Below are 27,842 nucleotides of genomic sequence, written 5' to 3'. Positions count from 1 at the left end.
ATTAACTTTCTAAGTCTGAAGAACTTCATTAGGCTTTTAAAATTCAAGAACACTCTTTGCGCCTTGCATCACCTCTGAATCTGCCCAGCCCCCCTTTTCATATTCAAATAGATTCGCACGAGAACACACCTAGTGACATCTTAACTCAAGAAAATTGCATTCAATTTCATATTGTAATCGCAAAAGCTCTGCAGCTTGAGCAGAAATTTGACCCATGTAATTATGTGCCTGCAGTCATTGGGTGTTTACAGCAGCATGTCCAAAGGCTTTCAGCTTGACCTGTGCATACAATGCACATGCTCCTGCATCTGATACAGGGCCAAAAGAGCAGCGAGATGACAAATATCTCATTCCAGAGAACCTCCAGAGACCAGTAATAAAATTATTTTAATTTATACTATTTTTAATATAATATAATTGTATTATAATCACATTATGGCCACAGACGGAGAAAGGTTATGCATGGATATACTATACATGTATATTTGTAATGACACTGCCAACCGAACAACATTAAAGGCCCTGAAAAATTCTTGCAATTGAATTTCATTGGTTCGCTTATCAGTGCCAAGAGGGAGGGTAAACGTACCAAATCATCTCTCACTGTGAAGCACCAATTCCAATTAAATCTGATCAGGGAAACCATTCTACTGTGTAGACAATGAAAGATGTGTGTGTAAAATGCTAAACATCAGGCAGAAATTTCACAACCCTGACAGACCACAGAGATCATAGATCATAGATGATCAAACGTGTGAATAGCACCCTTCAGAAATGTTAAGCAGACAACACATCACCAAAAAAGGTGAACAGATTCTTTGACCACAGAGCTGTGTTGTGAACAGTAAAAAAAGCTGGGGCCTATAATGCTTACAACAGTAGACTGTGCAGGCTCAACTGCAAGAACAGCTTAAGGTGCTACACATTTCAAACTGCACTAAAATATCAGCAGTAATTCAGATCATACCAAAGATGCTCAGTCTAATTTGATCTCTGAAACTAAATTTGCATTAGACATTGTAATGGTACATGTTTTTTGTAAAGCAAAATGCATCTTCCCCCTGATGGCACAAACCATACAGTATGAGACTAAAGCTGTCTGTAACAGTTTGGCTGTGACCATCAGAGGAAAATAAAGAAAGTACCTCATGTCTGAATGAAAACATTTTAAAGGTTCAACATTAACTGTGTTTTCTATCTGTGGTTATTCCCATTTCAGGTTGCAATCTCGTGAGGGACAGATGCCAAAAGGTTTCTGATCCCCCTGCATCAAGCCAGGACAATGTGGGAGATGGGTGCGAAGGCAATCTAAAGTGGCCATTTACACCTCACAGCACTACACAAACAAAAATAGCTATATACACCAATTGTTCTAGAACAGGTTCCACCCATCTCGCAGACACAAACATACAGAGCACACACTTTCATCACTACACTCTCATGCCATTTTGACCTGGTACAGACAGTAAAACTAGCCAGGCTCAACCACTACACATCATGAAACAAAATAATGGCCTAGATTCCGAAAGTACTAAACCACTGAAGATCTGGCCTGCCTCTCACAAACACATAGCCTCTCACATATACGACATTACAAACCTGTTTCCATAAAACAGTTATAATTATGGCACACATGACATGCACTATTTACAACTTCCCAACAACTTATTTGAAACACTGTAATGTACATGGGACATGTGAATGGCTACAGTCACACATCGATGATTTAATTGGTAATTGCAAGCAAACTTGCCACCCAAATTTCCACATTTCCACCTACATATAAATCGAATCAATTGATTGTTGTTGGCATGGTTACAAACCAGAGGACACCTGGTTTTCAACACATCACTAATAACAATGCAAACGTAATAAGAAGTAGATGATATGAAGTGCAGACACTTCTTTCGATCCACTACACACTTTGAAAATAGACATGTATCATCGATTGTGACTTAGCCAGCAAATCACACGCATTGGATACATTTGAATTAGCACTGTGATAATTATATGTCTGTACCTGTGTTTCTACAATCATAGAATTATTATTATTACTACATGCTTAATGATGCATACCACTGGTGAAAATACTAGTTATACTGACTTTGTAGTATGTTTCTTTTAATTTATTCAGACCAATTATCCACTGTAATGATGTTAACTGGTGATGAATGTTCTGATTACCTTTGATTCCTTGCCATCTTTTATTTAATCCATCCAGATCAAGCTTTTCCAAATTCCACTACTATACGCCCGATTGGCGTAATGGTGAAAAATTCAGATAGTAAAATGGAATCACCTTACTGGACACATGACCTTGAAGGGTACTGAGACCTTGTTTACCAGTCGCACATGTTGTCATGAAACTCATAACTATGTTGTTTGTTCATGTAACACCTTACAACCTTTTTCTCATAATGACACTAAACTCATAAATGTTCAGTCATTGCATGGCCATTCTGACGCAGTCCAGGTGTCACATACTCAGTGGTATGTCGTCAGTGAGATGAATTCCTTCACTTATGGAGGACTGACCTGTCCTGCCAATCACTCCTTTGCTTGGAGGTAACAGAGGACTTTTCTATGTGTCAGATCAACATCCTAGTGAGGATACCCCTGGACACTGAAGTTTCCCCAAAGTGGGATGATACATTCTACGAGCACAGTGCACAAGCTGTGGCAGACACAATGGACTTGGCACAAAGAATGATCCTGTAGATGGAATATTGCCTCAAACAAGCACAGATAGAAACAAATCTGGCCAAAAAGACTTCACAGATCCTCTCCAGTTCCTCTACACGCTCAGCACTGTATTGCTATTGCTGTATTGTACTGCTTTTTCAGATGCCTCATCAGATCCTTATGAACATCAACCAATGTGGCACTGGCCCTCAGTCCACTGCATCTGCACATGCTTCAACAACTGAGATAAAAAATGCTTTTGACTAAGACCCAGCAGACATTTTACAATGACCCCGCCTGGACATTTCTGGAACTGTCCCCGGGGAGGCCAAGTGGAGGAACTGTAAGACTGGCACAAAATTATCTGCATCACTTCTGGTAAAAGTCAAAGATCTCTGCGAGAACGAACATCGTAAAACCCTTACCCAGAAGACATCTCCACCTGAGACAACGCACCCCACTGATTAGGGACCATAAAATGCAAATCACACTCACATCTGTTCTGATTAGGTGCATTCTTTGTAATCATCAAACAACCTACTCCATCACACGTTTCAAAGGTCTACTCACAACTCCCTAGAATCTGTAAAACAGAACTTAATTGACTGGGGCTAAACAGTGAGTCAAGAATCTATATGAACTTAGCCAAATCAGACCAAATGAATAAAGCTGAGAACCTATAAGGACTTAGTCTAAAACTTACTAATATCTGAAACTGATGAATTTGTAGTTGAAGGGCCTGCATTCAGCTGGCACAGGACCCAAATAACATTGAAATAACAAATGCAGTCTAGAAGAGAGAATTACTAAAAATAATAAGATACAAAACTTACATTCAGAGCATAGATACATCAACAAGGTTTTTTCATAATTGGAGTCAGATGAAATAAAGAAAATAATTAATGATAAGATTAATAAAACATGGAACTCAAATCAAATAATCAAAGTATTATTTAATGTTGCGCACGATAAGACAGAACACGCAGGAGACCTTCAGCCACGCCGTTGGATACCATCCTTGGACCATTGGGTGGCCTCCCCCTTACAGCTGATTAAATAATCGCATGAAAAACCAGGTGTACTGCGGAACAATAATGGGCATTTCCCAATCTGACTGCGTTTTCAAACTGGGATTGGCATTTTTCAACTATACAGTGAAAGTAGGGAATCTCAGTTTAGTAATCAGTGGCTATTTCCAAACCAGGATGAGCATTTCTCAACCATCCAATATAAGTAGGGAATCTCAGTGTAGTAGGCAAATTGTGTAAAGCAGTTAAAAACGCCCATCCTGGTTTGAAAACACCCACTGATTTGGAATTACCCATTTTTGCTCTGCAGAGATTCAAGTCTCGAAAAATCGGGCCACATGCGTGCAGTGCTCGAACACACTGCTGATAACGAAATTTACATCACTTGCCCTGTATGCATACGACTAGCGTTCGTGCAAAACCGAAGTATACTTTGGAGTTTAGTTCTTATTAGTTTGTCACACAAAAACCTACCTGCAACATTCTGGGAATGTTAGTTTATGGTTATTTAAAAAGAATGTTCCTAAATGTTAGGAACTGGTTCCCAAACAATAAACAAATAGGAATTATATGCAAACTTTACATACATTTTCTTAAAATACCGTTGCTAAAAGGATCGAACCTTTGATGAATGCAGTCAACATTATCATTTTTGTAAAAACTTAAAAAGTGAGAAAATGGAATGATATTTACTTATGTGTTTAAAACTAGCTACTTTTTATGCTATGCTCATTTTAAAGTAATGCTGCATCAATTTGTACCCTATTCCAATGGAAAGTGTCAATTATGTGTGATTGTACCTCACTGAACAGTGTTGGAGCAATTCTTACCCTGAAAACAGTTGAGAATGCTGAAAACATAGAGCGAGGGGAGACTCAAGGGGCCACCATGGGTAAAGAAGGCCAGTCCCCAGGGCACACCCAAAATACAGCTGAGTCCAAGAAGAGATGCCCAGTCTTTCCATACCCCCCTCTCACTGATATTAATCTTATGATTCCTTGACCGTAACTGATGCATCTTAACCACCAGCACTGCCAGCATAGCCATGTTAAAGAGCAGCACCAGCCCAAGATAAGCATTCACTGTAATGTAGCTCACAGTCTGTGTGGTAACCCAGCATCTAAACAATAAGAAGCCAATGAATGCAGTTCTATTGCAGGGCTGGTAGAGGATGTAGGAGTGAAAATGCATTGTTATTGGAATGGATGGACCTTACATTGGTGTGCCTGTCGAATTTTCTCTCTCCATGGAAAAGGTATATTTGCCATACACTTTAGTTACACCACATATCATCACTGTAACTGTGGGTACACCTATTGGAAAAGGATGATACAATACATAGATCTAAAATTAATTGCAATTGTTCCTAAAAGAAATAGTTTAACCAAAAATGAATTGTGCAATTAATTGTATATCCAATTTTTGTACTCACCCCATCCCACCAAACTTAGTTTAAGCAGGTATCTCTTGATGTAGATGTTGAAAACCCGCACCAGCAGCAGGTACAGGTGAAAACCCTCAATGGCTGTCCATGTGAAGGTGGCTAAAAGGCACCAGTGTAGGACAAGTCCAAAGAACTGACATACTTCATCTCTCTTGCTTGAAAACCACACACTACACAAGAAGGACATGTGCAGCAAGAACAAGGAGCCTGTGAGCTGTACATGAATAATGACCGAATGCTCACATTGCTTCTTTCTGTGGGGGAAAATGGTGAAAGATGTATTATCTGTACATCTGTACCACAAAAACAAGATTGATCAAACTTGCATACAAGTTGCAGAAAATGTTCTCATACAAAATATTTTCTAAAGTCACAAGTGTGTATACACATAAATTTGTTCTGACTTTCATTCTAATGTTGATGAATCTGCAGTGAGTAATTTGCATAAAACATGCCCTAACAATCTCCATATAAGGACTTTCCGCATTCTAGCCATTCGTCACTCTCTGCAAACATATCCTAATGCTTTCGAAAGTTGGGCTGCAAGAACTTCGAGTAAATCTTAGTATATAAACATCTTTTATACGGGCCTAGACACACATGATCACAATTTGATCTCATGAAAATAATGTGACTGTGGCAAAACATTTTCAATATGAAATTATGTGGTTCATCACATATATCACGGCAGTTTCGAGGTGAAATGTCCATGGGTGGTGCTAAAAGTGAGTTAAATGTTCTTCCAAACAGATGAGGTTTTTAAGGTTAATGCTCTATCGAGTTTTAAAGAGTTAGCTCACCCCAAAATGAAAACTGTCTGATTATTTACTCACCCTCATGCCAACCCAGATGTGTATGACTTTCTTTCTTCTGCAGAACACAAACAATATTTTATAAAGAAAATCTCAGCTCTGTAGGTCAATACAATGCAAGTGAATGGTGACCAGACTTTTAAAGCTCCAAAAAGCAAATAAGGTCACCATAAAAGTAACCCATATGACTCCAGTGGTTTAATCAATGTCTTCTGAAGCGATCCAGTTGGTTTTGAGTGAGAACAGACAGACAAAATGTAACACCTTTTTCACTATAAATCTTGACATCTGCAGATTCCTTGACGATCATTATTTCAAGCTCGATTACACTTCCTATAGTGCCATCTAGCGATCTGAGCATTCATCAAGTGCTAGGAAGTGTAATCGAACTTGAAATCATGATTGTGCCTTGAGACTGCAATGGCAAGATGTACAGTGAAAAGGAGTTATATTTTGGTCTGTTCTCACCCAAAATCAACTGGATCACTTCAAATGACGTGGATTAAATGTTGAGGCGAGGAGAAAGATGGCTGCTTAATGTAAAGCTCCGCAACGCTTTGTGAAAATAATCTTTTTAAACGATTTCAGAACAGTCAGTCTTAATAATGTTGCGTACCTAAGACAATCCCAAATGAGTAAAATGTCGAAGCAAACATTCTCGGGAGACATTAAGAGGCACTTAAGATCACAGGGCCCTGAGTTGCCTCAAGATGGCGAGAGCGCTTCTCAACAGCCAGACACACAGACAGATGTGTCACAAGACATAGCAAATATATATGTCATGTTGAAGAAAATATAGGATGATTTGGGGGGCATTGAAGATATTCGTTAAACTACAACTTCTGTGGAGACCAAGTTATCTGCTCTGATCATAAGAATTGATGTCGAAAAGCAAGTGGAATTCCTCGAGGAAGCAGAGTGGGAACTGCAAGCACAGCCGCCAGCGACTAATAGTGTGGTTGAACAGTTGAGTGATAAAGTGGATCGATGCAACAATATTCACTTAGGATATAATAGACTTTTTGGATTTGTTCAATGTACCTAAATTGACAGATGAGCAGAAACAGGAACTAAATTCCCCAATAACATTAGACGAAATTGCTGAAGTGATTAGGACCTTGGCCTCTTCTAAGTCTCCAGGACCGGATAACTTTAGTGCAGAGTTTTTTAAGTGTTATTCTGCTGAGGTGTCACCATTACTTCTTGATATGTACAATGAGGCTTTGGAGAAAGGAGAGTTACCATCCACCCTATCACAGGCTTTAATCACTCTTATTATTAAAAAGGATAAGTATCCACATGAGTGTAAGAGTTAGTGTCCAATATCTTTATTTCCGGTAGATGCAAAAAATTATTTGTAACGTTCTGGCAAATGGGCTAGGCAGTGTAATTACTTCTTTAGTTCATGTTGATCAGGTTGGTTTTATCCACGGAAGAAGTGGGGCAGACATTATTAGAAGATTTATTTATATTATATGGTCAGTGGCCGACACATATTCTCCAGTGGCAGTGGTCCCACTGGATGCAGAAAAAGATTTTGACCATGTGTAGTGGGGGTGTTTGTTTGTTCTGTTAGAAACTTTTGGTTTGGGAGTGTTTTTATAAAATGGATTCGCCTATTATACGCGCAGCTCAAAGCGGCAGTGCATACTAATGGACAAATCTCCTCTTATTTCACCCTGGCACAGGGGATTCAGCAAGGATCTCCATTACCCCCACTGCTGTTTTGTTTGGCTATAGAACCACTGGCTGCCGCTACAAAAGCAAGCAGGGATTTTCTTGTTGTTTCAGTAGGGAGATCAATTCATAAATTGATGCTTTATGCCAGGGTCTCAGGGTTCTGCCCTTAGTTTTGGATTTTTTCCCCTTTGTGGCAGAGCCCTGACATGTATGTGTTCCATGTCTGTTTTATGTCTTGTGTCTGGATTCAGCCACTTCGGTTGGTTTGGTTTATTTACTCAGTGGCTGAGTCAAGGCACTTGTGTTTTGTCTTGTGTTATGTGAATGCACTTGGTTTTGCGTTTTCTCATTTCCTTGTGCATTCGTGTCTGTCTTGTCTTCGGTGATATCCTCGCCCTCTCGTTTGCCTTGTTATCTGTCTGATTATTAGTTAATTGTTTTCACCTGCCCTTCTCATTATTTCCTTGTTACCCTCCTGATTTCTCTCCCTTTATAATCTCCCTTTGTGCTCTGTCTGGTGCCAGTTTGTTGTGGGATGTTGCTGTCAGTCCTGTTCCTGTCCAGTTGGATTTCTGTTGGTTCACCATTCCAGCCCAGCCTGTCATTGTATTGTCACCCTGGATTGTGTTTGTTTTTCCCCTTCGGGGTAGTTTTTTTATATTTTTGTTAAATATAAGCCCTTATCGCTACTCTGCATTTGAGCCTGCCATTTCCTCAACCCAAACCTGACACAAGCTTTCTCAACCACTGGGTCGCAACCCAAAAGTGGGTCATGGATCATTGTCTGCTAGGTCGTGAGATCTTTTCTGTCATGAGTACAAATGACCAATTAGAAGGATAGAACAGTACATTTGCAATGTTTGGGGCAACAATGATCTCTATAGTTGAATCTTGTTAATATCTCTAGGTTTATGTAAACGACCATAAGTAAGAGGCTGCATTTCTCTGACATTAATTATTAGTTGTCCAATGTCAATGCTGCGAATCGTTCTTTTTGGACAAGGTCTCTTTACGTAGTGTTGCATGCACTAGCTCCATGTATTACTGTGCTAGTCTGAATGCAATCCAATCTCTGGACATCATCATTTCAGAGTGGCAGTCCCAAGCAGGGTTTCCACCCGTCCCATAAAATACAGGATCGTCCTGTAATTAAAGATGAAATGATGCGTTCTGTATGGCTGGTCCGATGGCCAACCTTGATTTAACCTTGATATTTGTTGTAAATTGTGCCTACGTTGGGTAAGGGACTATCTGAGTAGTCCTCACATTGTGCTAAAACTTGCTAAAACTGGAGGGTGTTGTAAGGGACTGTCAGCCATCAGCACCAAAGCTACAAATTACAATACAAAGTACCTACTAATTTATTCCGCCACCCCCCCACTCCCCCAGTGGGTCATGGATGATTGGCATTCAAAAAAGTGTTGTAGTGGACAAAAGGTTGAGAAATGTCCTGGTTACTTGCATAACCTCCGTTCCCTGATGGAGGGAACAAGAAGTTGTGTCGATGTAGTGACACTAGGGGTCACTCTTGGGAGCCCGAGACACCTCTGGTCTTTGATAAAAGGCCAATGAAAATTGGCCTGTGGTATTTGCATGCCACTCCCCCGGATATAAGGGTATAAAAGGAGCTGGCATGCAACCACTCATTCAGGTTTTATGCTGAGGAGCCAAGACAAGGTCCGGCCATTTCAGCCGGTAGTTCTGCGTTTTGGCAGGAGGGACACAACGTCTTGTTCCCTCCATCAGGGAACAGAGGTTACGCAAGTAACCAGGACATTCCCTATCTGTCACTCACTTGACGTTGTGTCGATGTAGTGACACTAGAGGTCCCTATACAAATGCTGCAACTGGCTGAACTGTGTTACGTGAACTGGCGGTGTGTGACGGGCAGACCACTGTGTGCCTCGTAGCCACCACACCAGGCCGACACGTAACCTCCCTGTAACACTTCTCAGTGGAAGGAGGAGGCGAGAAGCAGATTTCCTGGTTCAGGTAGGCGTTTTTTATTTTCCTCAGTGCAGCACAAACACACTCTCAGGGCTTTACGTTGTTGGAAAACACAGTCTAACAACATCCACAAACTAGCTTACAAAATAAACTCTCAACTTTGTAATCATAAAAACTTCTGGCTTCCTAGTCCATGCCCAGGCTCTCTCTCTCCTCTAACTGCTGTGTGGCTCTATTTATGCTGCTCTCCCCGTGCTCACTGAAATTAGAGACAGGTGTTAGACATAATTTAACTCAGATGTGAGCGCCCTTACCGCTTTCTCTCTCTCCGGAGAGATGCTTGACCACGCCCCCACTGCCACACTCCCCCAACACTGTTATGAGTGTTGAATGGCCCTTTGGGACAAGTCAACTACCCAAAAAATAGAGACAGGCTAGCCCAGTCTTGGCCTCTTTTACCCTTCTTTTTTTCCACTCCCTAAAAAAAAGGTGGATTATCTGACTGGGCCGACCAGGTCTAGTCGTGGGGTGTCCCTCCCAAGGGGAGGACACCGCGGAGACCACATCTCGCCCAGACAGAGGGGGGGTATTTAAGTGGAAATACGTCACATGGTCTTGCCGAGCTATGTCGGAAGTATGTCATGTGGAGAAGTCTCATGGTAAGTCCAACCCAACGGGGAAGGAGTTACTAAAAACATGGAGACTGGGGCAGAGGGGCCTCTGCCCAAGGAAGACGCAGTTTGCCAACAGGGAAACGAATTAGCGGAAGATATACATTGCATGGGGTTACCTACGGGGAACCACCACATGCGGAGCATTTGTGCTTTAGTTAGCACGTGTACTGGGCCGGCAGCGAGTCTCTCCAAATACTCGACTGCCACAGGGCCTGGAGGAAGTCAACCAGGGAACACAGTTTGTGAACACTACTGGGAGTTAGTGGAGCACGTCTTCAGCTCAGGGGAGGTGAAAGGCGCTATGTGCAAATGATACACCCGGCCGGCTGTCCCGGACTTACCTGCTTATATTGCGTGCCACTACACGGGACGAAACCGGTTCCACCCGGAGGTTGTAGAATCTCGCATTAGTGTTGGGTGTTGCCCAGCCTGCTGCTCTGCAAATGTATGTTTGAGAGGCGCCCCTGACCAGGGCCCAGGAGGTCGCTACACCCCTGGTAGAATGGGCTCATAGCCCTACCAGGGGCGGCACGTCCTGGGCGTGATATGCCATAGTTATGGCGTCAATGAGCCAGTGGGTGATCCTCTGCTTGGAGACAGCGCTTCCTTTCCGCTGTCCGCCAAAGCAGACAAAGAGCTGCTCAGAGATTCTAAAGCTCTGTGTGCGATCCAAATAGATGCGTAAAGCACGCACCGGACACAGCAACGCCAAAGCTGGGTCTGCCTCCTCCTGGGGCAGCGCTCGCTGGTTCACCACCTGGTCTCTAAAAGAGGTTGTGGGAACCTTGGTCACATAGCCCGGTCAGGGTCTCAGGATCACGTGAGAGTAGCCCAGACCGAACTCCAGGCACATTTTGCTGACAAAGAACGCTTGCAGGTCTCCTAGCCTCTTGATGAAAGTGAGCGCAGTCAGGAGGGCAGTCTTCAAGGAGAGTGCCTTAAGCTCAGCTGACTGCAAAGGCTCAAAGGGGGCTCTCTGTAGACCCTGAAGAACTACAGAGAGGTCCCATGAGGGAACGAGGCACAGTCTGGAGGGGTTCAGCCTCCTGGCACCTCTCAGGAACCTGATGATCAGGTTAGACACAATCATACACCTTCAAGGTGGAAGGGGACAGCTGCCCTTCCAACCCCTCCTGCAGGAAGGAAAGCACCGATCCGACTGCGCATCTCTGGGGGTATTCCCGTTGGGAAGAACACCACTTAGCGAACAGACGCCACTTCAAGGCATACAGGCGCCTCGTAGAGGGGGCCCTAGCCTGAGTGATCGTGTCTACCACCGCGGGTGGTAGACCGCTTAGGTCTTCCGCGTCCAGTCCAGGGGCCAGACATGGAGATTCCAGAGGTTGACCCGAAGCACTAATCGGCTGAGGTGCGAGAGCACCAGGTCCCTGTGTGCACACAACATATCCCACGAGTGAGCTAGGATTAGCCAATCGTCGAGACAGTTGAGAATGTGAATGCCCACCTCCCTTAACGGGGCAAGAGCTGCCTCTGCGACCTTCGTGAAGACACGAGGGGACAAGGACAGACCAAAAGGGAGGACCTTGTACTGATACGCCCGACCCTTGAATGCAAACCGCAGGAAGGGTCTGTGTCGAGGTAGAATCGAGATGTGAAAGTACACGTCCTTCATGTCTACCGCCGTGAACCAATCTTGATGCCGGACGCTCGCCAGAATGCATTTTTGCATCAGCATCTTGAACGGGAGTCTGTGTAAAGCCCGGTTCAGTACTCGCAGGTCCAAGATTGGCCGCAACCCACCGCCTTTTTTGGTACGATGAAGTAGGGGCTGTAAAACCCCTTCTTCATCTCAGCCGAAGGGACAGGTTCTATTGCACCCTTCCTTATGAGGGTGGCGATCTCCGCATGCAAGGTAGCAGTGTTTTCGTCCTTCACCAAGGTGAAGTGGATACCACTGAACCTGGGTGGACGCCTGGCGAACTGAATCGTGTAGCCGAGTCGGACGGTCCGGATCAGCCATCGCGACAGTTTGGAAAGAGCAAGCCACGCATCCAAGCTCCGCACGAGGGGGACCAAAGGGACAATCTCGTCGGATGTACTGGCAGGTCGGGCCTCGTGGCGGGGCGGAGCTTGAGGTGCCACACCATGTCATGGCTGTGCTGAGTCTAGGGACATCGAAGCACTTACCTGGTTCCTTGTGACCACCCCCGGAACAGCCTGGGACAGGGAGGAAGAGGCCTGTACTCGCAACCCGTGGAGACTGTCACATTGGGGGTGGATCTGTGCCACAGCTGGGTGCGCAGGGGCGGGGAGACCACCGCTGGAGCGCCAATCCTGCAAGGATAAAAAGGTGGACGAGGAAACCGATTTTGGGTACCGCAGCCACTTGGGCATGCGGCGAAATTAAATGAGAAAGCAACAAAAGATTCTCCTCACGGCCCTCCACCGGTGGATGGAGTGGTCTGCTTACCAGCTCCATGATGGGTTTCGTCGTCCATGAGTCGCCCCTTCTCAGGGGCGCTTCGAAGCCTTTCGTGTGTTCTTGGCGGCCAGCCATGAGACGGGTGGTGTCTGCTTCCTCCCGGGGCCGGGCTGAAGGGGCGGGCTGTGGCGGAGCCGGTGCAGTCACCGCAGGGGGACGCCCTTGGCGACGAGCATGCAGGGTGCGGGATCTTGAGCCAAGCCGGGGCAGGATATGCCGGATAGCATCCGTCTGCTGCTTCACCGTCGAGAACTGCTGGGAAAAGTCCTTGATGGTGTCGCCGAATAGGCCAACCTGGGAGATAGGAGCAGCAAGGAACCGTGCCTTGTCGGCCTCACCCATCTCGACCAGGTTGAGCCAAAGGTGGCGATTTTGTCAGCTCCTCGTGCACTTCCGGGAAGAAAGGTACTGGAGCGGGGCATGGCTGCTTTGAGCTGCCATGAGGGTTCAGGGGAGAGTGGAGGGTTCCACTCTAGCCCGACGCTCGCGGCTGCCCGGGAAAGCATGTCCGTAATTTCCTCATCAGCCTGTGACTGGGCGACCATCCACAAGGGGGGGAGCTCAGCTGAGGCTTCTGTATCCGACTGGACGAGCCTGCTTTCCAATGCAGCACTCGAGAGCTCATCAGCTTCGCAGGCTCTGAACAAGAGGTAGAACTCGCCGTGAGACGATCCGGCGGACTCGTCCGGAAGCCCAATCGGGGTAGACGAGCGTGCTGGGGAATGGGAGGTCCGTGGGGAAATACCCGGTGGAGGTGGTCCCATTGGGTTCCCCAAATCGCCCCCAGTGCTAGCCGCGCTGGCCTCATACCCGTAGGTAGAAGGACCGAGGCGGGGAGCCGCTGGGATGGGATTTCTTACGAAAGCAAGCCGCGACCGCAACGTTACCATGGTCATGTTCTTGCAGTGAGTACATGATCCATCCACGAACGCTGTCTCCGCGTGGGTCGCGCACAGACACGAAACACAGCGATCGTGACCGTCAGAAGTTGAGAGGTAACGACCGCAACCAGGAATAACACATAAAAGGAAAGTTACCTTTAAAAAGATGCATCTTTAAAAAGATGTTCCGTGTGTGCCGCTCTTTTAGAGAAATATACTCTTTTAGAAAAATATACTCTCTTTTTTCTGCCGAAGCGCCCAGGGGCTTCTCTGCAGTGCACCAGTGCAGAGGAGGGAGAAGCTGCTGAAATGTGCCGTCAGATCCAGCAGAGGTGAATGAACAGTCAGCTCAGTAAACATCGACCATTCGGCTCCGAAGAGAAAATCTGAATGAGTGGTTGCACGCCAGCCCCTTTTATACCCGTATGTCTGGGGGAGTGGCATGTAAATACCACTCGCCAATTTTCATTGGCCTTTTATCAAAGACCAGAGGTGTCTCGGGCTCCCAAGAGTGACCCCTTGTGTCACTACATTGACACAACGTCGAGTGAGTGACAGATAGGGGACCCTGCTTTATGCAGATTACATACAGTTGTTTGTTTCTGAGCCGCAAAAACCAGTCTCATGTTTGTTAGAGGTTATGAATTCATTTTCTAAATTTTCAGGTTCTAATGTTAATTTGTCTAATTCTGAAGCTCTCCCTTTGAAAGCTTATTGCCCAATTTCTTTTTTTCAACGTGCACTATTATAATGGCCTAAACAGGGTGTATGGTATCTTGGTATTCTTTTTCCTCCACAACTTACTGACTTTCAAATGATGTAGGGAGGTGGTCATCACTAAATTTGTCTCTTTGGGGAAAGGTAAATGTTCTCAAAATGAACCTTTCCAAAAATTAATGATTTACTTAAATCAATTCCAGTAGAAATTCAATTGAAATATTTTAAGCAGTTTGATAGGTTAACAAGGTCCTTTCTTTGGAATGGTAAGCATCCTCATTTGCATATGGGTAAGTTAAAACAGCCGGTTGATAGGGGTGAACCGGAGCTCCCTAAACATTTGTTTTATTATTATGCTTTTAGCCTGAGACATCTGGCTCACTGGTCCCTTTCTCCTGAGAGGGCCCCCCATGGTATAGCATTGAGCGATTTATTTTGTTACCCCTCCCACCACTGCAAAGTCTATCTATTAAATTTTCCCAAGTAATGCAGTCTCACCCCATAATTTCTCATCTTCAGTAAGTTTGGAAGAAGGTTGCAAGTATGTTTAAGTTTAACCCCTTTTTAAATGCATCCTCAAGTATCTGGATGAACCCCAAACTGTATTGGTAACTCAGCTTTGTTATGGAAGGAGTTTGTAGAAAAGGGTAAGTTAGGGGGTATCTTTGAGAATGAAGCTTTAAAATCCTTTGATCAGTTAAATCAAATTTTGGACTCAACAGAGTGCAATTCTGGAGATACTTACAGCTAAGACATTTACTATATGGGACTTTTGGCTCTAGTAGTCAAGTCCCACAGGATGCCAATATACTGTATCAGCATTTGGTAAAGGGCATGAGGCATCAGTATATTACAGCATGTTAATGGAAAAAGTGGCTTGCAATTTTCACTCTTCTCTCAGAACAGTATGGAGTAAGGATTTGAAAATAATAATTAGTGATAAGGATTGGATCAAAAATTGTCAGTATTGTAAAATTATGTCAAGAAACCTGGGACTGGACTCCCAGCAGGTTATTTGTTATGTTATTGTCTGGTGTATTTGAACAATCTCTATATTATTGTGACTGACATATGTTTGAAGGAGGGAGGTTGATATAATGTTTATGTATGTAAAATTATAGTATACTGAATTGCTGGTTGGAAAATTACAAATGATAAATCATTAAAAAAAAAAAAACGGATTAAATCACTGGAGTCGTATGGATTACTTTTATGCTAACTTTATCTGCTTTTTGAAGCTTCAAAGGCCTGATCACTGTTCACTTGCATTGTATAGACCTACAGAGCTGAAATATTCTTTGAAAAATCTTTGTTTGTGTTCAGCAGAGGAAAGAAAGTCATACACATCTGGGATGGCATGAGGGTGAGTAAATGATGAGAGAATTTTCATTTCTGGGTGAATTATCCCTTTAAAAGCAACAAAACCTACCTACCTCCCTATCCTAAACGATAGTGTCATAAAAAGCAAATGTGGGATAAAAACTGCAAATGCTGAAGGAACCACATAATTTTGTGGTGCTTCTAATGTCACTTTCAGCTCACATGTTGACTTTCTTGCTCTTCAGGACTCATACCCCTTTCCTTCATGTTGCAAGTGCAACATTCTATCAGTTGAGATTTGCGCGACTTTTTTGTGCTCAAACAACCTTGTAAATGTAGATGATTGAATGAATGTTAAAATGTATCACCTTATGTCATGCACTACAATGTTTAGATAACATAAGATAGCACTGTGTGAGGAACAGAGCAAAAAGTAAGTGTTTATAAACTGATAATCAGCCATTTTACTTGTGATTTGTGTGAAAGTGAATAAAGTTGTTGCTGTAGTGCCTCTAGTGTTTATTTCACTAGGAAACTGCATTATGTACGAAGAGCCATGCTAAATTCTAGGAGTAATGCACACATTTGTATGCACACCGACGGAGGTAGTATTCTGGAATCTGTTTAAAACAGTGATTTATTTTTACAGTCTGTATATGATTTGATGATAACCTTACCTTTGCAACAGAAATAAGACCATGATGAGAGCTGTAAAAACTATTGAAAGGGCAGAGCCAATGTATGAAATGTAGTTGAGATGGAGAATTTGGGCATCTTTAGGGATTTGAGGATTCTGTCAAAAACATCGAGGACAAGAGAGGACATTATGAAAAATGAACCTGTCTATAACCAAAATGCATCACATGATCCATGCACTTACAATGAGTACCGCGAAAAAGCTCAGATGATTGCAATTGCACACAAAGTCTCCGTTCTCTATGCCAGTTTTACAGCCATCTGTACTCCAGTTACCTGATGAAAAGATACACATACACGCACAAAAGTCATTACAAATACATACATTAAAATTAATTCATTTACATTACAAAATAATTAACAAATTTGGAGGATAGTAGTAGATTCAAATGTGTTTTATTTCCGTTACACATAAGAAAATACACAACACTGAGCAAGAGTTTATATAAGAGAAATTGGCAAGTAATATTTGTAGAAGTTGACGTCCTGTGGTTTGACATGCTATAGACCATCTAAAGCTATTTTAAACAGCATTGTGCCAAATCTCTTATAATTTTTTTGTATGTAAAAATGGTGAAAACTTGGAAATAGTAACCAGTTATGCACCTAAAATACACGCTTTCCTTTAGACAGCTGTGGAAATCTTACCTAAAATCTTAAAGGGATAGTTAACCCAAAAATTATAATTCTCTCATCATTTACTCACCTTCATGCTGTTCCAAACTTGTATTACCTTCTTTTGTGGAACACAAACAAAGATATTTTGAACAATGTATGACGTTTTTTTTTGGTCCACAAAAGTCAATGGGGTCCAAAACTTTCAATCTCCAAAAAACGACATAAAGGCAGCATAAAAGTAATCCATAAAACTCAAGTGATTTAATCCATGTCTTCTGAAGCGACATGATTGCTTTGGATTAGAAACAAACCAATAATGCAATCCTTATTCACTAAAAAACCTATATACTGTATACAATACCACTTGAATCAGATGGATTGCTTTTATGCTGCCTTTAATGTATATCTTTTTGGAGCTTGAAAGTTTTGATCCCCATTGACTTGCATTGTATGGTAAAAAAACCCACCATTTTGGGGTGTACTATTTCTAAATTGTTGCCAAACAATAAAACATTTACAAACATGTTTTGCAGCAGTTTCTCAAATGCAGGTCTCATGCTTTATTAAATCTAATTATTATGCTGTTGTTACAGATTGTAAGGCTGGCACCAAGATGTCTACACCCAAAGGTACCATTTCCAGTAAAAGTCAAAGAACTCTATGAGAATCAATGTCATAGAACTCTCTCACAAAAGCTGAAATCTTCACCTGAATATCACCACAGTGTGATAAATTGCAAATCACCTTGCTGCCCCCTTTTCTCTCTCTCCCCTTTTCCCCTTCAACAGCTCAGGATATACAAAGACACAAGATTTATATGTAAAAATATAATACATACCATGAAAACAAAGAATGCAACTGGATGTGTTTGATATCATTTAAGAGGTCTCTGTGCAACTGGTATAATGGTCTCTTTCCCATGTTGGTAAAACTAATGGTGACAAAGTTATAAGGTCTTTGACAAATACTGCATTATTCTCATAAGTCTATCCCCCTCCTTGACCTACAATTTAAATGATCTCCTGTATGTTAATAAGGTTAAATCTCAGGAAGTCAAGAACCCATTCACCCCCAAATTCTCATTGTTCAAAGGATAATATCATTTGATACACAATATTTATTTTGTCTGGGTATTTAAGGAAAGTTGGCAAGAAGCTCAGGGAATCTGTAAGCCAGATCTCCCATACTTTGTCATTGCATGTAGTTTTGTCATGTATGCCTCTTGATTCTTATCTTATTTTTAGTAATGCTTGTTTATTCTGATCATATGTGAAATTGTCTTTGATTTGAATTTCTGTAACAATGTTTTATATCTTACCTGACAAATAAATTGTTCTTATTTGATTTATTCTGAATTTCTCTGGAATCATTGTGAGAAACCACCTAGGACAACCGGGTAGGAGAAAGCACCACCCGTTTTAGCAAGTTGTATGTACGTAACTAAGTGGCAATATCATCTGGTTATGAAACAAGCCAAACCAGATGATATTAGTTAACCCTACTACCGCTGACTAAGAACAGAGCTTTAATATAGGAGAAAACCATCCAGGACAACAAGATAGGACAACCACCTAGGACAACCGGGTAGGAGAAAGAGGATTTAGAGTAATCAATATCTTAAAAATGTTATATTAAAAGAATGATCATAAATTAATTAGAGCTGTAATTAAATTAGAGGTCAACTTAAATTGGAGTCAGAGTAATATAAAATTGGAGTCAGATAAATTGAATAATGGAATCAATTTGTAAATTGTAAATTAACAATAATTGCTTTACTTCAGTGCTCAGAAAAGACAGAACAACGCAGAGACCTTCAAAGTTCCACTCCGAACCGATAGGGTTGTGACTTTTACACAGATCAAACCCCTACTCTATTTACAAGAAGAGTGTTTTTTTCCTCATCACCCTCTGAGATGGTGTGAAAATTTTAATACTGACCTCCACCAAGGTTATCAAGATGCCAGTAGACACAGGTTCCATTTTCAGACTGAAACAGAGGCACACAGTTACTGAAGTGAAAATAAACCAATTATCACGGAAGTGAAAAAGCAACAAATGTACAAATGCCACAAGGTCACAGCTAAGTTTTTTTTTTTTCAATGTACAGGTATTTATATAATATGGTTTTATGTTGCCACGTCAACGTATCTTACCTGATTGGATCTTCTAAAGCGGAGTTGAACAGGCTGAGAAAGGTTACAAACTTCTTTCTCACCAAGCCAAACTCCCAATACACTCTTGCCATGCACTTTTGGCTCTAACTCTGTGTCATTGGGATCCTGAGTCTATGCCACATTGAGAAATGATTAAATGTATCCAAAGAGGAAACAACAGGGTTATGAAATGGGGTTTACAGATTTAAGAAACTCTAAGAAAGATAAACTCTTGATGAACTCTTGATAAAATCCTTGAAGTTTATCATTAATATTCATATGAATCTCAGTCTGAGAATATGCTAGATTTAATTTGATTATAATGAAACAAGGCTGTGAGAACGCAGGGTTCCAACGATCAAAGACATTTTAAAATGAGGATTTCCAGGCCTGGAAAAAACATGGAAAATATTAAAGTCTTATAAATTTCTATAGTGAATATATGTTTTTCACATTATGCAATACTCTAAACATTTCATTGACTGGAAATACCTTTTTGTGAGTGCCTTGTTTTAAAAACCTTGTTTTCATTTGCATCAAATAAAGATGGTGTCTACTCTGGGAATTAGATTTTTGCTTCATTTTATTTTTATTTTTATCAATGAAGCATCCAGCAAACATCATGCATTGAAAGCACCAGTAATCGCTATAAAAATGAAAAGAAATTGTCTAAGAGTGGATCTCTGCCCTCTTAGACAATTAAAGGTGAAAACTGCCACTGACCCTGAAGAAGGTATTGTTGATAACAGACACAATCAAGTCCACTTCTGTATAACTGATTTCACCCTGTCCATCAACGCTCTTCTGTAACGCTTCAGATGAGATTTGAATTACATGTCCTTTTTCCGTATTCAGCGTTGGCTGCAAAAACAAAAGGTAAGTTATAATCTATTGCTTGTCCTGATTAATCTTTCTGTTAGGTAAAAACAAAAACCCCATCGCTTACACTTGTTTAAAGACTTTTGACCATATTATTTATTTATGTGAATCAGACAGTGACAACCACCAGACTGGCCTTAACATGCCTTAATATTTATAAACCAGTTATTTAATACACATGTATGTGATGGTAAACTAATAAAAATAAGGACATGGTGGCAATGAAGTAGAAATGTCTGTTAATGTGAAATATTTTTGAGAAACACTGGCATTTTGTCTTACCTCTAAGGATGAAATTCTCTTTATGAAATAGCCTGGCACTGAAAAACCTCGGGGTTGTTTTCTGGAGCATTGTCTCATATAATGTTCAATACACCTGCAAAAACAACCCATTCTCTATATCTCTAATATCATTAAATGTTATCTTACAACAAACCAAGCTTTCAGTTGAATACATTTCTGGCATCTTAAAATCTATAAAACATTCTAAAACCAAATGATCTTGTAGCTTGTTAAAACATTTTAAGACAACTTAACTCACCCTGGGACATTTTCTGGCTCATTTCCTACACATTCTTTTGTAACGTTATAACATAGCACACTCGCACCTGTAGACATTGATGTCTTATCAGTGATCATATAAACATAACAATGATCAACAGGGTTGAAATTACTTGACTATAAAATCCAGAAATGAAGGGCATGTTCAGGCTCACCTGCTCCAGTGAATATTGTGGAGGAAAAATATATCCAAAAAACTAGACAGTGTAAGCCTTTCATTTTTCTCTTTTAACTATCGATTCCTGTTGTGCATGTAGCGTGTATCAACGGCTCAAAAAGCATTTCTCATGTGATTTCTGTGGTTTCCTGTGTAAGTAGGAACAAAGTTGCCAAGTTGTCAGTTGTCATTACGTTGTAAAGCATTGAACCATGAATCTTCACTGTTGTATTTATTTATTTATTTTAACTAACCAACTCAAAATATTATTATTTCTGTGGTTTCCTGTGTAAGTAGGAACAAAGTTGCCAAGTTGTCAGTTGTCATTATGTTGTAAAGCATTGAACCATGAATCTTCACTGTTGTATTTATTTATTTATTTTAACTAACCAACTCAAAATATTATGTCATGTCAAAATGAAAAAATCCAGACAGATATGAATAAAAACATAAATATAATAACAATAATAATAATAAATAAAAAAAAAACGACAACAGCTGAATGCACTATTTGTGTTAAGTTGTCACTTAAAGGAATAGTGTACCCAGAAATGAAAATGCTCTCATCATTTACTCATCCTCATGCCATCTCAGATGTGTATGACTTTCTTTCTTCCGCTGAACACAAATTAAGGTTTTTAGAAAAATACCTCAGCCCTGTAGATCCATATAATGCAAGTGAATGGTGACCAGAATTCCAAAAGCTCCAAAAAGGAGATAAAAGCATCATAAAAGTAATCTATAAGACTTCAGTGGTTTAATCCAAGTCTACTGAAGGGATCCAGTTGGTTTTGGGTGAGAACATCTGGGATGGCATGAGGGTAAATGAGTAAATGATGAATTAATAAAAAATGTTTTTGGTGAACTGACCCTTTATTAGCAATGAAATGTTCTGGCACTAACATTATTGTAATGTGTTGCAAATTGGCACAAAAATACACTTGGGCAAATCATTTTAGACATAAACATTTATTACTCAACTTGATAACACTAATAATAATAAAAAATGTATTTACAGTTTCTTATTTACAAATAATAGTTGTTAACATTTTTAACATGAGCTATTGTGTGGTTTATTTCTGGATAGTTTCAAACAGAAATCTGTTTCTAAATTGACCATGATGGACTGTTATCAGCTGTGAAGGAAGTACTCTAGATAAAAGCTAAACCAAACAGCTCATGGTGAAACTGAGTCATTTCTTACATCTCATTTGTTGTAAATGAGGACAAAGTTTTCATTTTGGGGTTAACCATCTTTTTAAAAGCATCCTGTGTGTTGGTGGAGTGGATAATATATTGTCATGTTTGGTTGTTTTGAATATCTGTAAAATAAAAAAAGTTAATTATGACAAAAATAAAAGGTCCAAAATGGAGCCAAACCACTAGAACATGTCTTCTCATGAAATGTGTCTTAGTTAAAAAATGGCTTGGGATGTCTCTATGTTTAGGAGTCCATAGTGGATTTAGTCCTGGAATGAGTTGCTTGCTGTTGGTTTTTCCTCACTGTCACACACATCCACATAAAGATATAAAACCCTGTGAACAGACAGAACAATTATCAAGCTAATGTTCCAGAGCAGCATGAAGCAAGAAGTTACATTTCCCACTTTCTTGAGCATTTACACCACTTTCTTCTACTTTTGTTGTAGCAGAGAAATAAAGAGCCTGTTCCTTTGTATTTCACATCCTTTTAATTACAGTCGTGGCTAGTAACCCTCATTCGAAACTCTCACAAGATTCACCCTAGGCCATCCCCTTGGTAGCAGCAAATGCGAGAGTTTCTTGCAAGAGTTTCGCAGAATTAGGGGTACCATTTACCCCTAGTTCCCAATTTTACTGTTCTTTGGAAGTCAGCTGTGTTATTTCTCAAAACAGCACTGCTGGTCACCAGCATATGTTGTATTTTGGATGCTGTTGTGCTGGTGTTCCCGCTACGGTATTGATACAGATTTCCCGATTCAATTAGATTCCGATTCACAAGTTCCGATTCCATTTTCAATTCGATTCGATTCGATATTGATTAGGGGTGTGCAGCAAAGCCATTATGCCAAATTATCTGTAACTGTATCTGTATTCGGATAGAACCGGATGTGGGCATGGTTTAAACCGGAAGTGATTAACACTAATTTTAAAATGTAACTCTTACATTTAGGCTATAGCTTCTGTACATAAAGTATGCCTCGGATATGCCTATGTAAATATTATTAATTATTTTATTGATATATGCTTTATTTTTTTCTCACCAGATGAAACTGAATATGTAGGTTATATAAACTGTGGAGTATGTTGTTAACTGTGGTTTCTCCTAGTATTTCGACATTAATATCTTCTGAAACAAAATTCTTTTTTTATGTCTGTGCAGTGTGCAAGTAACAATGTTATTCTGGAGGCACAAGGTGTCAAGCAATTGTAAAATGTCAAGCACACATTTTGCAGTGAATATTAAATACAAATATGAATATTAAAAAAATTAGTATAAATTAATATAGCCTACAAACTGAAACCACTGTAAATCTCTATCAGAAAGTTATATGATACAATCGAGTCTTATTTTGTGTTCACATATTTTTGTGGAGGACATAATTAATTAGTGTAACGTATGCTGGAACTGCTGACAATGATGGCAATGACGAAGACGTGAAGATGAAGAACCCAAGTGCAGTTTATTTATAAACGTGAACCAAAAAACCCTAACTAGAAACGTGAAACAAATCATAAACATGAACTTGACTATAACCTGACTAGACTTGACTTGACTATGGCTTGACAAACACATACAATCACGTTTAATACTTGACCACTACACAATGGAAAACATGAGGCTTAAATACATGGACATGGGGGAACATAAACCAATGAACAAACAGAACTGATAACAAGATAATTAAACAATAAACCAATGAAAACATGACACATGAACATGGAGGGAAAACAGGAATCACATGACAAGGGAACAGGAACTAAACTTTTCAAAATAAAAGACATGAATCAACAAAATACACCTGACATATCCCCCCCACTAAGGGGTGGCTCCTGACACCAACACATAAACAAAACATGTAAAACATGACATAAATTCAAAGTTCTGTAGGGAGCTGGGGGGGGGGGGTGTATTTAGGTGTGGGGCGTGGCATGGCGAGAAAGGGCGAGGGGCATGGGACCTAGGCAAAGTCCGTGGGGGGTGGAGCCATGAGAGGCTTGAGGGGTGAAGCCATGGAAGGTGGAGCCGTGAGAGGCTCGAGGGGCGGAGCCATGGAACTTGGTGCCCGGAGAGTAGCCGAAGACTCGAAGGGCCAGGGTGGAGCCGATGGCAAGGAGGACCAAGGCGGTGCTGGAGGCTCGGAGGAGCAAGGCGGAGCTGAGGGATCAGAAGACTGAGGTGGAGCCGGAGGGACTGAGGACCAAGGTGGAGCCGTAGGGAAGGAGGTCCCTGGTGAAGCTGACAGATCGGAGGGACGAGGCGCAGCCAGAGGATCGGAGAGCCAAAGCGGAGCCAGGTGACCGACAGACCAAGGAGGAGCTGGAGGGACGAGGGACCCCGGCACAGCCGACAGGCTGAAGGACCGTAGTGGAGCTGAGGGAACGCCGAGCTGAGGCAATGTCGAGGGACCGACAGGCCAAGGTGAAGTCCAGGGCTCGGAGGGTCCAGGCGGGGTCGGAGGACCGAAAGTTCCCCTTGCCTGCTCAGGAGAACTAAGGGTGGGTATAAGGGTGGGAACCATCTCCAGGTCCCACTGCTCAGGTGTGGCTGTGACATGGCATGGAGCAGGCTGAGGCGTTGCTGTGATGTGGCATGGGGCAGGCTGAGGCGTTGCTGTGACGTGGCATGGGGCAGGCTGAGGCGTTGCTGTGACGTGGCATGGGGCAGGCTGAGGCGTTGCTGTGACGTGGCATGGGGCAGGCTGAGGCGTTGCTGTGACGTGGCATGGGGCAGGCTGAGGCGTTGCTGTGACGTGGCATGGGGCAGGCTGAGGCGTTGCTGTGACGTGGCATGGAGCAGGCTGAGGCGTTGCCGTGACGTGGCATGGAGCAGGCTGAGGCGTTGCCGTGACGTGGCACTCTGTCTCGGTGGCGGCCATGACGTGGCACTCTGGCTCGGCGGCGGCCATGACGTGGCACTCTGGCTCGGCGGCGGCCATGACGTGGCACTCTGGCTCGGCGGCGGCCATGACGTGGCACTCTGGCTCGGCGGCGGCCATGACGTGGCACTCTGGCTCGGCGGCGGCCATGACGTGGCACTCTGGCTCGGCGGCGGCCATGACGTGGCACTCTGGCTCGGCGGCGGCCATGACGTGGAACTCTGGCTCGGCGGCGGCCATGACGTGGAACTCTGGCTCGGCATCTGCCTCCCCCACAGTGAACGGGGAACCAATGAACCGTAGGGCGAGGTCGATATATTGAGCCAGGCTGAGGGAACTGTGACCGCCAGGCATCAGAAAAGAAATGGACTCATTCAGTCCAAATCTAAAACAGTCTTTGAGGGCAACCTCATTAAAGTCCACCTGGCTGGCTAGACCGCAGAAGTCCTCAACATAGTCCTCCAGGGGACGATTCCCCTGACGTAGGCGCAGAAGTAAAACTGCTGAGTTCATGGTTGGTCTAGTATTCTGTAACGTATGCTGGAACTGCTGACAATGATGGCAATGATGAAGACGTGAAGATGAAGAACCCAAGTGCAGTTTATTTATAAACGTGAACCAAAAAACCCTAACTAGAAACGTGAAACATAAATCATAAACATGAGCTTGACTACGGCTTGACTACGGCTTGACTACGGCTTGACTACGGCTTGACTACGGCTTGACTACGGCTTGACTACGGCTTGACTACGGCTTGACTACGGCTTGACTACGGCTTGACTACGGCTTGACAAACACATACAATCACATTTAATACTTGACCACTACACAATGGAAAACATGAGGCTTAAATACATGGACATGGGGGAACATAAACCAATGAACAAACAGAACTGATAACAAGATAATTAAACAATAAACCAATGAAAACATGACACATGAACATGGAGGGAAAACAGGAATCACATGACAAGGGAACAGGAACTAAACTTTTCAAAATAAAAGACTTGAATCAACAAAATACACCTGACAATTAGTTAAATTACATATGCAGAATTAGATCAAGATTGAACCTCTATATATTTCTAAAAATGAAAAGCGAAACAATTTGCATGTTTTTTTTTTTTTTTTGGAATCCTCCATGTGCAGGAATATTCTGAATAGATTTACACTCTATGAAGTATTTAAACCTCTATGGAGCATTTAAACATTTTTGGAATAAAGGATTAACCAGATAAATACCTTTATGTGGATATAAATGTGGTCAACTTAGAGTCGAGCTCCACTATAAAATCATCACTTCTTTGGTCAGCAATTAAACATAGCATTTAGGTGGGGAATTGTGAATTGTGTGAAACATTTGTTGTTAATATGATCAAACATTTCAAACAGACCTTTCAAGAAGTGGAAAATATGTATGATATAGTTAATACTCTATACAAACTTAGATTTCTTAGATGCGCACAATTAACTGAGACGGCAAATGGAGTCGAGAATGTGGTCATCTGAACCTAAAATCACCATGCGCATTTTCATTCATAAGGTTTACACTGTAGTAATATTGGCTTCACAGACTCATCATTGCTTTGCAATTTTCTATATGTTTATTTAAAATATCGCTTTATGCCTGTGCTCGTTGGATATCAGTCTTCCAAATATTAAGGTATTCGGCTTCGGGCACATCTGTAATATCAATTCATATGGGTATATTTCAGTTATAATGTCACTTTTGCTTACATTGGAAAAAAACTCTCTCCCAGCTAATGCTGTTAATTATACAGGGGACCTTCTAACTAGGTACATTACAACAATATTCATTTTTTTCTAATTATATTTTATTAGTTTTTCATAATTTTGGTCACATTTTGTCTTTTTAAAAATGAACAAATCCATGCATTAATCAATACATAAGATATTATATTTCAAATACTATTTTGTGTTACATGTTTATTGTTTAATTACATAATTTGTACTATTTACAAGTATTTACGCTGATTTGTTGAACACTAAACTAAAAGTGGTACTGTCTCATTAACAAAACCAGCATTTTTGTAAACAGCATCTGCAAATGAGCGCATGTTAATGAGAGAGACTCGAATGGTTTATCTCATCTGTGCCATGCATTATTAGAATTAAATGTGTATTTTGTTGTTGTTTTTGATCAACAACTGACCGTAGGGAACAGAAAGGGTACATTATATGTAATGACAAATGGGTCGCGTGGATCTCGTCTTTGGACACACATTACATGGAACAACTTTTACTCTCAACATGCTGTGAAAAGACCTCACTACTGAATACTCCACCACCATACTGCACAATAACTGGTGAGTGAAATGTAAAAATTTACCAGCCAATTGACAAATATTTACATTTTAGTCACATAACGCAAAGTTTGGTTGCCAATGCAAGTGATTTACTCTCATTGTAGTGAAGGGTTGTGCATAGAGTAAAAGATCGGTCTTGGGATTTAAGAATCGATATCGAGATTGTTCAAATGAAGTTCCCTATCAAAAGCTACACTTAATGCTGCGCTTGATTCAGCGCTTATGGGAACGTCTTTAGGAGTGACCAGCTGTGAATATGTGTGCAACACGTCAATGAAATTGACTAGAACCGTTATAGCCTCTGTTGGTGACAGCATCAGAATGTGCCAGTACCAGGGGCTATAAATAGATGTGCCACAGGTGCATCGTCAGGTCTTTTGTCTTCAGACCACTCTGTGATGTGTTTGTGCTTCTCAGCTTCTCAGCTCTCTATTTTTCTTCTGATAGGAGTTACATTTGTCAGGCAGTGTGCAGAAAACTTTCTCTTTCTCTGTCATTCAAGTGTGGAAAAGACAAAAGAAAAAAAAATGAACGATCAGCAAAGCAAACAGTGTGTGTTTCCATGCTTACATTCTATGGCTGAATCGGACACACACCAGTTTTTTTTTGTTTGTTTGGGGGAAGAGCACGCTGCTCTTGCGTTGGATCGAGGCGAGTGTGAGCATTGTGAGCTGTTCACAGTGAAGACGCTGCGCACTCGTCTCGCTTACTTCCAAAAGCCAGCACCCACCATTCCATCGTGGG

The 27,842-nt window shown here is 41.7% G+C and overlaps 2 protein-coding genes across 5 annotated transcripts in view; both read right to left on the bottom strand.

The window, feature by feature from the left end:
* The window catches only part of adgrg3 (adhesion G protein-coupled receptor G3), a 30,794-nt gene extending 9,965 nt beyond the window's left edge, over positions 1-20,829 (bottom strand). Inside the window, exons 1-11 of the mRNA XM_051722041.1 lie at positions 20,691-20,829; positions 20,516-20,582; positions 20,257-20,350; positions 19,819-19,956; positions 19,096-19,227; positions 18,881-18,929; positions 16,509-16,600; positions 16,306-16,421; positions 5,143-5,408; positions 4,927-5,023; positions 4,541-4,830 (exon numbers count right to left, since the gene is read on the bottom strand). Coding sequence (XP_051578001.1) covers positions 4,541-4,830; positions 4,927-5,023; positions 5,143-5,408; positions 16,306-16,421; positions 16,509-16,600; positions 18,881-18,929; positions 19,096-19,227; positions 19,819-19,956; positions 20,257-20,350; positions 20,516-20,582; positions 20,691-20,754 — 1,405 coding nt within the window. The 5' untranslated portion in view covers positions 20,755-20,829. The remainder of the gene's footprint in view (positions 1-4,540; positions 4,831-4,926; positions 5,024-5,142; positions 5,409-16,305; positions 16,422-16,508; positions 16,601-18,880; positions 18,930-19,095; positions 19,228-19,818; positions 19,957-20,256; positions 20,351-20,515; positions 20,583-20,690) is intronic.
* The window catches only part of LOC127454651 (adhesion G-protein coupled receptor G2-like), a 39,346-nt gene continuing 32,260 nt past the window's right edge, over positions 20,757-27,842 (bottom strand). For 3 of the 4 annotated variants that reach the window (XM_051722004.1, XM_051722018.1, XM_051722028.1), the window contains exon 14: positions 21,124-22,228. In XM_051722004.1, the coding sequence (XP_051577964.1) occupies positions 22,137-22,228 (92 nt within the window). In that variant the 3' untranslated portion in view covers positions 21,124-22,136. Of the gene's footprint in view, positions 20,842-21,123; positions 22,229-27,842 lie in introns of those variants that run through there. The other variant, XR_007899581.1, reaches the window with a different exon arrangement.

Source organism: Myxocyprinus asiaticus, chromosome 2 (assembly GCF_019703515.2).
Source record: "Myxocyprinus asiaticus isolate MX2 ecotype Aquarium Trade chromosome 2, UBuf_Myxa_2, whole genome shotgun sequence".
NCBI classification, from domain to species: Eukaryota; Metazoa; Chordata; class Actinopteri; order Cypriniformes; family Catostomidae; genus Myxocyprinus; species Myxocyprinus asiaticus.
This window is presented reverse-complemented; position numbering and strand designations above follow the sequence as displayed.